This window comes from Cariama cristata, unplaced genomic scaffold (genome assembly GCF_000690535.1).
Source record: "Cariama cristata isolate BGI_N322 unplaced genomic scaffold, ASM69053v1 scaffold6431, whole genome shotgun sequence".
NCBI classification, from domain to species: domain Eukaryota; kingdom Metazoa; phylum Chordata; class Aves; order Cariamiformes; family Cariamidae; genus Cariama; species Cariama cristata.
Genome location: NW_009597442.1, coordinates 15644 through 27434, shown reverse-complemented (window position 1 = coordinate 27434; position 11791 = coordinate 15644). Strand labels below are relative to the sequence as shown.

At 38.7% G+C, this 11791-nt stretch overlaps 1 protein-coding gene across 1 annotated transcript in view; it reads right to left on the bottom strand.

Moving 5' to 3' along the window:
* The window catches only part of ASPG (asparaginase), a gene marked incomplete at its 5' end in the record, with an annotated part of 41069 nt that overhangs the window by 19249 nt on the left and 10029 nt on the right, over positions 1-11791 (bottom strand). Inside the window, 3 exons of the mRNA XM_009708880.1 lie at positions 695-808; positions 3802-3987; positions 5486-5598. Coding sequence (XP_009707182.1) covers positions 695-808; positions 3802-3987; positions 5486-5598 — 413 coding nt within the window. The remainder of the gene's footprint in view (positions 1-694; positions 809-3801; positions 3988-5485; positions 5599-11791) is intronic.

Below are 11791 nucleotides of genomic sequence, written 5' to 3'. Positions count from 1 at the left end.
ACTGCTGCTCCCTTATCTAATTCAGAGCTATATGTTCCTTCTATAAATTAAACATATAATTTGAGGAAAAAAGCCTTGTTCAAGCACCAGTGAACAGTAAGAACGCTGTTAAAGGGGTTATGATTTTAAAATCAGTTACAATCGGTTCTTAGAATAATCCTCTATTTTTTATGCATTTATAAAGTGTATCTCCTCTTAGAGAAAGAAAATCTAACACTGTGATGAGTAATGCTGTAAAGGAAGAGGCTGTAGGCAATATTTATTTTCAGAATTAGCTTTGTGTGAATGAGACTTGGATGAAATCTTTACCACACTAAGATCAATGACAAGATCTTTGCTGACTTTAGTAGGGTTGGGATTCTGTCTCCCATATGAATTTCCGCATATGGGTTTTTTTTAGTACAGAAATGTCCAAGGTAGACTACTACTGTTTAAAGATGGCCTTTTTATGGCTCAGTCATGGTCTTCACCTGACTTATGCAGAGAATTCTTTTCTCTCCCAGTCTACATACATTAATTTGCCTAACAGTATTTTCCTTAAGGGAAAAAAAAACCCACACGTGATGTTCATATTATGGCTCTGGAACCAATTGCTTTTAAATGCAAGGGAGAAGCTCAAGGCATTCAGCGAAGCAGAAGTTAGCAGAGCAGACGAGAAAGTTAAAGCCTTTCAAGGTCACACTGAAATATTTACCTGCCTCTTCTCCTCCCAGCTAAGCTTACTCTTGCTGAGTGTGTATGACAGTTTAGTTAGGGCTGCCTCTGGTGTCATATCACCTCCAGGAATTACTCCAACATCAGCGAGAGTCTGAATAAAAAGGAATAATGATTCCAATTAGCATAGTGTTCAGAAATATCTGCATGAACAGAAAATGTACATGAATGATGAGTAGCTACACAGAATACAGTATGCAGCGATGCCTTCACTCTCTTGTTCCTCCTGCCACTGTAATTTTTGTAATTTTAGTTATCAAATACCAAGCAAATACTACAGCCAGCGGAATAAAGATGACTTTTACTTTAAATTCCTTTTCATGCAATAACATTGAAGAATTCACCCAAACGCTTGCCACGGTCACTTACTATGCTAAAAGGGAAAGGTTACAGGTTCATATCAGCTATCTGCAGAGTTGTCAGATTCCCTTTATTGAAAAGCTGCAGTTACTCTGTTTTAACCCAGTGGCATTTTGAACATTGCCAAGTAGGCTGTTCTCACACAGACATATTTACCATTCTTTTATGGGGCATTGCTTTGGATGAATTCCAGCACTATAGTGCGCTCACAGCATGAGTGTTTTCAGATCTTTTCAGGCTGCACTAGCAGTGTATGATTTAGAACATACAACTAAAATATGTAATTTACACAGTTCTGACAAGAACAACTGAGAAAGATGACCTTTTTAACTTATCTTTCTGGTAGTTAAAAAAACCCAAACCATCCAAAACAAAGCAAAAAGTAGAAAGATCTTTGCTAAGGTTATCAAGCCCCGTAAGTGTACAGTGAGGAAGACAAAAAAGACATAGGAGATTTCAGATCTCTTGTCCCTAAATTGTACCTGGGCAAACACTTGGGCTTCTCTAAACCAGATCATCATCTTTGCCATAATGTGATGCCTCACAGTTAAAGAATCTTGCAGTAAATTCTTTACATTGCATTTTACTTTTAAATACCTTCTATATAAACTTCAGCTTTGAAATTTGTTGTGGCTTACCTAATATTTTTAGCAAGATACAAAGCCTTAATCAGCTCATTAACCACCTCCAAGAGCCCCAGACTAACATTTTTCAAAGTCCCATGGGAAAACATAAACAAAGAAGGTGAGAAATACTTCTGTACTGCAGAGTGAGCCAAAGAACAGTTAGGGCTTTTTCAGTGGGTTTGAGAAAGAGGAGGAGGAAGAAATTTCCCCAGCTTCCTTCCTATACCTAAAGTCCTTTCAATTATAAACTTCTACTGTGCAGATGGATCAAAGGCCAGACATTCAGTTAATTAAAACAAACACTTCAAGGGAAACCAGAGACTCAGTTGACCCACCTGGCTAGCTTGAATGAGTCAAAAATGGCCTAGCCATACGCAAAGACCAATGAAAGATTTTCTTTAAAGAAAAATCAAAGCAAAGTTAACATTACAGCAAGTTTCCAGTATTCACCCATGATACTTCATCCATTGAGCAGTTCCTTATGAAAAGAAGGCAATGAAAGAACAAGCATGAAGCAATTCTGTAGGGCTTGGCTCTGTCAGTGTTCTCTTCAAAAGATCCCAAGAAAACAGGGCAGCCTCCATCAATGGATGCCAAAGCAACATGATACATCCTCCATATAAAAAGTGGAAGCCAGAAGTGAACATATTTCTACACAGCCTTACAGTGGTTCACTAAGACTTGAACAGAATCTTCCAATTCAGCTTATCAACAGTCTGGACCAGAGTGCAAAAAGCCATTTTAGAGGTGTCTTCTTGGAGAATCTTTTAACCAGAGCATAGAAAAGTTGTGGGTTTTTTTTTCTTCTTTCCATACATTTTAACTGTTCATTTGAAGCAGAAGATCACATAAAAGCTAGGCTTCATTTCCATGTTGTTTTTCAAATATAAGTTTGATGTCTTTTATTGACTTCACTGCTTTCTTCCTTTGGTGTGAACTGGTTTATATAATCCATGTATTCCTATTGCATTTGCTACAGAGCATAGGATCTTTGCAAAAGTTAATGGAGATGTTTGAGAAGTGTTAAGTTATGCAAAAGTTTACAAATGTCCAAATGACTGCCCATATCAGAAAGTACTGAGTTTGGATACTGAAGAGGTGGAAAGAAACTCTTAAAATCTTTTCTTTCTCCTGAAAACAGTCTATGTATTCTTGAAGCAGATACAATCTAAAGCTGTGTCAAAACTAATGTTAAAAGAGGCAGGTTTCAGCACCAGCCTAGAGTACCTAGGTTTGTCTTACAGTCACTGAAGAGGCTGGGTCTGCCAGATGGATGGTTGCTCCCAACAAAACCAGGTATCTAAAACAGAGGGATAAGTCACCCTCTGGCAGTGCTTCTTGGCCATTTAATGACTAGCCTTTTTATGAAGGCCAGTTAAACTAGCTTCCTTCACACTACCATATGCAATACATACTCTTATATGGCTTTGAGCTCTTACTAGTCCCAGTGATGTCATATCTTAATACACAATTGAGAAACTCACTATAAAATGCCCTGAATATTAACAGTATCTACACAAGGTCTGCTATAGGCTAGCCTTCACAGGTTAAATACAACTGATTTCCATTCTGCAAGTCAGGTGCTTCCTTACATACTGTTCTCCAATCTCTCACTGAATTCAGTTGTACTTCCAGTCAGATAAAAAAAACTAGAATTTGGAATATTGCTTGGATTTGCAGGCTTTCTCGATGTTCTTACATAGTAGCTAAGTAACTGCTGGTCTATCACATACTACTTTATTTGACCATCTGACCCCTAAGCTAGCTTCTAGCTCAGTAGAATCTCTTTGGAAGAGATATTACCAATCCAATGCAAAGTAATCTGGAGTGCTGCACACGACAAGAGCAAGCAATCACTAATTTGGGATTTGAGCTGTTTCGACTATTCATACGAGGAGTAACAGGATCTTGTTTGCAGATACATATTTAAGTGCTTCCAGCTCAAAATAACTATATCTGAAAAATCTTATGAGCAATATCTTTAGAGTTGAACAAAGCTGGTTTTATACACTGGGACTACTAGAAGCATACAATCACATTGTATCAGTGGAATGTTTCTTTTACACAACAGTAGAGTCTGAAATCATTGCGTAACCCTTACCTGCCCTGTTGCATAGACCGTTTTAACAGACCCTCGTAAGCACTGCGTACAGTTTAGAATCACTACTTTTTGTTCAGTTGCTTTCTTCAGTTCTTCCAGCAAGTCTTCTCTGTTGTTTGGGGCATTGCCACTTCCATAAGTTTCAAGTACAATACCCTCAATTGGAGGCTGAAGAAATGCTTTTACCTGTTCAAAAACAAGACAGGGAAGAGAGACAAAAGGTGTGTTTAAGTCACATTAAGATTTTCACATATGGCACAGCATTTTTAAAAATGGTCTATTCCTGTTTAGTCTTACAGGCTCTCATGCCTCACAGTTCCCTCACATCCTTCTGTGCTCCCCATTTGCAACAACTGGGACTGTAGCATAAGCTTTAAAAAAAAAAAGAAAAGGTAAGTTCACTATTTAGCTTCTTTTAAAATTCCTAGAGGGACAGATTTTAAAACAAACTATTTTCCACAGTCATGACCTCAGTGTGAAAAAGGATGCTATTGTTCAAGTACCGTCAACAGGCTATACTGTTGCACCATGGTGGAACAAAAGGGCAGCTTTACACTTAGGAAATAAATGCAGAATTATTAATTGAGATTAGAACCCCCATCTCTGCCCAGATTTGTTACTTTAGCAAAGACTTTTGTTAACAAATGTCTGCTTAATGAAGAGAAAGAGTGTCTCAACTTTCAGGAAAGAACATTCTAATGAAACCTGGAGGTTTTCTTCCAACTCAAAACTCAATTGATTTAACTAAAGGCAGGAAAAAAAAAAAGGCACTAATTCATTCTGGGCCCGTTGTTAATAAGGTAGTTATTATGGCTCACTGTCAGAGGATGCCTGGCAAAGTCCTCTTCCTAGAAAGATGTATTTTAAACAACCTAGATGTTGCCGTGCTGATCACAGATGCTAAATACAATACACTGTAAGCCCCCATGAGGCTAACTTTGCAGTTGGAATTTTATTGCAAATATACCACCCCTCTGCCTTTCCATCTGTTCATATTCACCTAAAAAGAATGGTGATATAATTGAGGAGTGCTGCTTAAACTACTGGATTCAATTTAAGATGGCAACAGCCACAAAAGACCTGTCAATTTAATGGAACTAGTATTAGACAAAAATCTAAAGCCAAATCTACCTAAAACCACAGTTCTGCAAAAAAATTTCTAAAGGCAAAAAATCCCACATCTCACTTTCAGCCCTGTATGAATGCTGAGAGTCATGTTAACTATCCGCATGAGACAAAATGAACCTTCAAAAAGAAGCACGAGTTGTAGAAATAGTCACACTCCCCTTCACCCACCATATTGTGTATTCTTTGGCAAGATACCTATTAGCATGCCTCAGTATGCAGTAAGAGAGCACTTCCATGGTCACTGTACCCTGTATCTGTCTTCAAAAGCACACTTGACCTATTTATGAGCCCTGCTAAAAAATTAATCTTAAATTTCAGAGCCCAGGTGGTTTAGGCAAAAGATATTTGAAAAGCTTTTATCAATAGTTTATGGCATATGAAAATAGTCTTTGAATGCTCTGATATTCCAAAAAATGTTTATCAGAAGACAAATTCTTTCCCTTCCCTCCAAAACCCCAACCACTGCTACAAACAATGCAGCTTCCCTGCTTTAGCTAACTAATCATGTATTTGAGTATCATTTCACCCACTTCCAAAATTAAGTGGTGACACTTACAGCAGCAGCAGTGATTCCTGGGAAGATACGCAGAAGCCCAACATTCCTGTTCATGTTGGTGTGAACTCGAAATTTCTTTTTGGTATTGGCTCTCCACACAGTTTCCCAGTTTACTGTTAACAGAAATGGCCTTTTTAATTTAATATTAAGACATAATACTTGTAGCACTTGTAGCACTTCATACTTACAATATTGTCTTTAAAATTGTTTTTTATGTAGGGGGTAATATTAAGACATAATACTTGTAGCACTTCATACTTACAATACTGTCTTTAAAATTGTTTTTTATGTAGGGGATTCATGAAAGAATGTATTTTTGAAGAGAGGAAATGAAGGCCCATTTAAGACAGCAGCTATAGCAGTTGATCTAACACACCATATTTATTAGGTGCCACAAAATATGTCTTCAAGGCCACATCCAGGTCAGGCTCAACTATGTTATATTTAGCTTTAATTCCAAAGTAATCTAGATCCAAGATATATCCATATTATTCATCAATATTTCTAAGTTAGAGCCCTTCAAGGAAATATTTAACCCATATGCTTGCTTCAATTTAATAGCATTTTATAGCAAAGAGTTCCAAAACGGATATTCTGGTTCAGTGACCATTAGTGAACAGGATGACCTATCAGACACAAAGCTGCATACCTCTACTACAACCTTCCCAAAAGAGAAGTCTGATAGCTGTAAAAAGCATTGGAGTACTAGATCTGATGGGTTCACAATGCTGAGTGTGTCCTGTTAGTGCTAACTCTCCCAGTTCAGAGTGCTCAGAAAGCCTCAACCAAGAGTGTTGTGCAGGTCTAACATAGGTGAGATATTTACTTGTCACGCACTGTCCTGAACTTCATTGTTACATAGTTGGCCTAATACCAGCCTGGACTCATGTTTAGAAAACAGACCTTCTTCTTCCCAGACATAAGAGATGACAAACGGGGTTACTGTTGCCGCTAATCACCTCAAGAGTTTATTAGTTAGCAGTTACTAATGATTAAATAAAATAGCAAGGATTCAATTAACTCTGATTATACATTTAGAGCCAGAAGCCAGCTGTTTAACTAATAATTTGTTTGTGTTGCATTATTAGAAGCCAAGTCATGCATTATTGATTTCAAAATTTTATACTTCAGTGTAGGAGTGCAGCATTGGTAGCACTGATGGCTCCTACAAGGCAGGGGAAGACGTTTAACAAACAGCAGCCAACAGCTCAGAACATCATGATGCTTCAATGAAAGTAGAGCATGCTGTAAAGCTACCTGTTTCCCCATCGTGGTTTAAGCTTTTTAGATTTTGGAGGAACTCCCAAGCAGCAAAACAGATAAAAGATCTGCGTGCATAATACTGACTTGCTTTCAGCCATGTGGAGAGTTACTCACACCAATTACTGTTGCAATCTCTTGCAATCAGCAGACAGCCATTTGCAAAAAAAATTCAGAGTACATTTAAAAGCCTCCACTGAAGCCTACTCTATTGCCCCATTACCAGAGATGGCAAAAACTACACAATCCATTAAGCTGGGACAGAAAATAGCAGTCACCTATAAGACTTCATGAACTTTCCCTTCCTGTCGTGGTGCCCTGTCAGCAACTAGAGCCTCTGTATGTTCTTTTTAGAAAGAACATACATCGTTAAACAGATCACAGGCAGTTGGCTTGGCATCACGTTTGTCCAACCAGTCACACTTCAGCATGTGGATTCCTAATGCCCTGGGAATGGGAGAATAGAAATATAGGTTGTTTCTACAGTTTCTTTCTTTGTGCTAAGCTGGCCAGCATGGTCCTGAAACCACCTGGTTGGATTTAGTAGATAGCCAAGTAGGTCTGAAAGGCCTCCATGATCTTTCCAGAGCGAGTTAGAGACCTGCAGGAGGTACATGGTGAGTGCAGAAAGCCATGCGTTTGTTCTGCTTGAGGTTCATAGCCTAACCATGTTCACACATGAGCACTGTGCTTTAAGAAGCAGCAGTGTTTAGCAATAAATCCAATCCTTTCAACCTTCTAATACAGAGACTAATTCTTTAAAAGTATCCTCCTCTATAAGAGGGAACGGCAATAAAATTGTATCAAGAACTTTCTTTCCTTTATCCTCCATAAGCCAGAAGTCCCTGCCAAAACTTCACAAATGCATACTACTAAGTTTGGCAACTATTAGCATCCCTAATGCCTGTAACGAACTTGAAGAATGAACTGAGGAAACCTGCCTTGGCATGGATCACTAAGATACTGCCAAAAGTAGAAGACCAAGGCGAGAGATCAGAGGATAGGTTCAGAAGTGAGACCTATACCAGGCCTATACCTGTTTTCTTGGAGTATACTCTACCAAATAACATATCTTCAAGATAAATATAATGCATGCAGACACAGTACGATGATGTAATTCCAAACTATATTAAAAAAGAGGAACTAAAGATTGTCCCTAAGTTAACATTCTCTTAGTCCTGAACCTCATCAGTCTACGTAACGTGCTTGGAACTGCAGACTCCACAGATGTCAGGTTTCCATTAGACAAATGAGTCTAAAAGGCAGAACAATAGGCAAGTGTGAGGCAAGAGCCAAAGACAAAACAAATATACATAAAAGCCCAACTTCATCTCAGATTTATTCAGAGCTCTTATGAGGCAGAGCGCCATGCAGGAGGGGGGGGAAATTTTTGAACACACTCTTTGCATCTTCCATCTCAAAGATTACATCCCCCAAAAGGAAGAATATTTACATTGCATAGCTAAGTTCAAGCATCTTCATTATACTGAATAAACCAGCTGTCTTGCAGCCTATAGTCACACTACACAGAAATCTTCTTTTTGTCAAATAAAAAAGTTAAAAACCCAAACTTAGGAATCACTAACAGTTCTTAAGAAAGAAACTCATATACAACTATGAAGTACAAAAAGCTGTATATATCAGTGTTCATAACAGTTTTTTATCCTATGGATAAGAGTGACTAATTAGGAATATTCAGTTTTGGCACAACACAGAAAACAGTAACCTGTTCGGACTTGGATGGCCTGTGCTTGTGAAGAGTTTAACTGATACAGTGTAGCACATTATGTAAATATGGATACAAAACTGAGGAACAAATGTAAGCTAGCTACTGGTGTTGCACAGCAGAAAAAGTTTTTAAAGTAATGCACATAAAATAAAGAGGTAAAGGCTATTTATATACTGTATCCAAAATGGCTAGAAAAGATTGCATTATTCAATGAGACTGCATTCGAGATATTAAGGCCTTTTGTTCATTCTTCCAAACAAAACCATCATATAAACAATATTCTACTATTTCCAATCTCCCCCACCCTACCAAACACTACAGCTTTTAAAATTACAGCTCAAAAAATACATCCTTATCTTATTCAGCTTTATTCTCACAGACACACACAGAGAACTATAGGCGATAGGGTTAGTGCGGAAAAAACATCAACCTGACTTTAAAATAAGAAGAGAGAAGCAGCTCTACACAGTCTAGAAAGCAGCAAAAATCCCCTGTTGTTAAACAGGGCCTATGCCACAATGCAGGTTTCAACTTATAATGGGAGAGCAGCAACTAAGAGCGACACCTCCCTTAGGAGTGGTGACTGAACTCTAAGTTATGAAATCAAACAAGAAATACAGCTTTTCGTCATTGCAGAGCTCCAAACAGCAACGCTTTCTTCTCATCCGTCTCTGCAGGGCTACGGGCAAGCCCTACCATTATATAAGCTACCCCAGCGCTCATTACTATTCGCATCAGCGGCCAAGGGGTGGGGAGCACAGGCCAACCTATGGGTGCAAATTCCTGAAGGAGGCAAACAAACATAGACCCCCTTTTTTGGCAGTTTGTTATAAAACAATTGACACACATCTTTGGAAATGAATATTTAAATTGAATGGTGTCCTTGCAAGAATCAACATGTCTACTTACAAGGGGGGATGGATGGATAGAGCAAAAGCACTTCAGTGAAGAGAGCTGGCATTTGCCTTAATACATAAGTGACTTGGGCTTTTTACTATAAACAGAACTGCCAACCAAGGCACAGACTTGGCCAGTGACTAATAGCTTCTCTCTAACGAGACTGGTGGATAGACAAGCCCAAAGGGCCTTCTAACTTTCTGCTGCACCCCATCTGCATGCAGTGTCACACAGGCTCTGTTTGTCCCCTACACAAGTTATGTTTTTCATCATACAGTGCTGTACATGTGCACCACTCCCAGAAGTTACATGTATGTATGATGAAGAAAGTCCAGCCATTTGCTTCATTAGTACAATCGAGAACAGAGGAGAGTAATCAGTTATGAAATATACTGAGACTCTTTACAGGTTTCAAGTGAAATTGTCCTCTTTGTCTCTCCTGTTTTCAAAATACAGGAGAAATAAGGCAAGATTTTTTTATTTGATAAGCTTTAAGATTTTAGAAATAGTTTTGGTTATTTCTGTATTGTCCATTTCACACAGAGATTTCAGATTTTGCTGCAGAAGTATCTCCCATCGGCATCGGGTTTCTTACTCATCTCAGGAGTGGGCTAGAATTTTCCACTTACAGGATTTTCTTGTGCTAAATTGAAAGTCTTGAGGAAGCTGTTATACTTGCTCATCTAAAACTGGATAACAGGACACTTAGGTGTTGCTAACACAGTTAAGGATCTGGCTGAGAACACAGCCAGTTGGTGGGATCAGAAATCCACTCGGAGCCTCACCTGAAGAGGCAACAGGGTGAAGAATGGATATCAAAAATGAAGATGAGAGCTGTAGCTAGGGTAGGGAAGGAAAGAGGACTAAGCTTCTATTCCTCCTCTCTGGCTCTGAAGTAGATCATTGCTTTTATATGGTATGCCTAGCCTCGAACAACATGTCCTCTCCTCATTCCTGTGTACCAACCCACGATCCCATTATGCCCCCCACTCCCTCCATTCTGTCACCTCTCCACCTCTGCTTCTCTGGAATTTTCATTCCCAGCTTTGTTAGAACCGGGAAGTCTGAGGAAGAGTTTCTGCACATGGCCTACTCCTCCTGGCATCCTCAGGCTGCTCTCCATAATGCTGAAGCAGCAAGCGTCAGCCCTGTCTATAGGAGGATTAAGACATAATATACAAGGTCATTTGAAAAAAGTTAAAAGATGCTAGATTTGTTTGGTTTGTTTTTAAAAGCCCAGGTGGTTCCTTGACTCCATAAAAGCTTCATACAAGGATTATACAAGCAAATTCAAGGGAGACAGCGATGTTTCAAACAATTACTTTGGACAAAATAAAGCAGCACTAGTAGATTGTCCATATTATAAACTATGTTTTTTCAAAATGAAACGATCCTTCAATACCAACACTGTCATCTTGGATAAACGATGCTACCCTAACTGGGTAATCAACTGAAACAAATAAAAATAGAGCCTATCACACCATCAATTTTTAAATCAGAAATCCCCACTGATCTCAATGGGGCATTCTACTGAAGAGATAATGGGACCCAATATGGGCCAAGGGAAGTACTTAATAACTTTCTCATTTTTCTACCATAGACAAGGAATCACAAAAGAGTTCATTCAAATCCAAGAGAGAAATAGCATGCAATTTGCAGCTTGATTTCATTATTGATCAGTCAGTAACCAGAATTTATTTATACCCTATTTGATGCAGTTCATAAAAACCCAAGAAAGAAGATTCTCCCCACTTTACTGCAACAATCAACTGACAGCATTTCTGTTTATTTCAGATACACTGTATTTGACAGCGCAGTAATACAACAGTGGCAGACTGTACCCGAGAGATGTTCTATGAACTGCTACAGTATTTCACAGGCTTCCTCAGTTTGTACCTGTCTGCTACAAACACAGCACTTTGATCCTGAAACTTTGCTAAGTAACTCCCACTCATTCGGTGGAAGGAATAAGTTTATTTTTCCAAATTGCAGAATGTCTCCCTCTAGTAGTAGAAGCCACTCAGAACGGCACGCTGCATGGCACAGAGCTAGATCTCCTACTGCCACTAACAGCACCTAACAAAAGAATGTGGGATCCCCCTCCTATTCCTTTTTTTTTTTTAACAACGGAGATTGTCACCAAGTCCTACTCTTTTCCAATGTACTTAACCTATCCAAAAGCAGCTCACATAACATGTTACATTTTTTAAAACTGTCCTTTAGTATGTTTTTGGCAACTGCTCTTTTGGCTAGATTCCAAATTTGTCTCTCTTCTCTGATCTCCAAAGAAAAGGTGCCATTTATCCAAGAACAGATATCAACGTGTTAATGACTTTGCAAATGGGTACTGAAATCTTCATGTAGTTTTTCCCCTCCTGAAAAAACACACACAGAAATTACAGGGAACCTGGGTAAGTTTG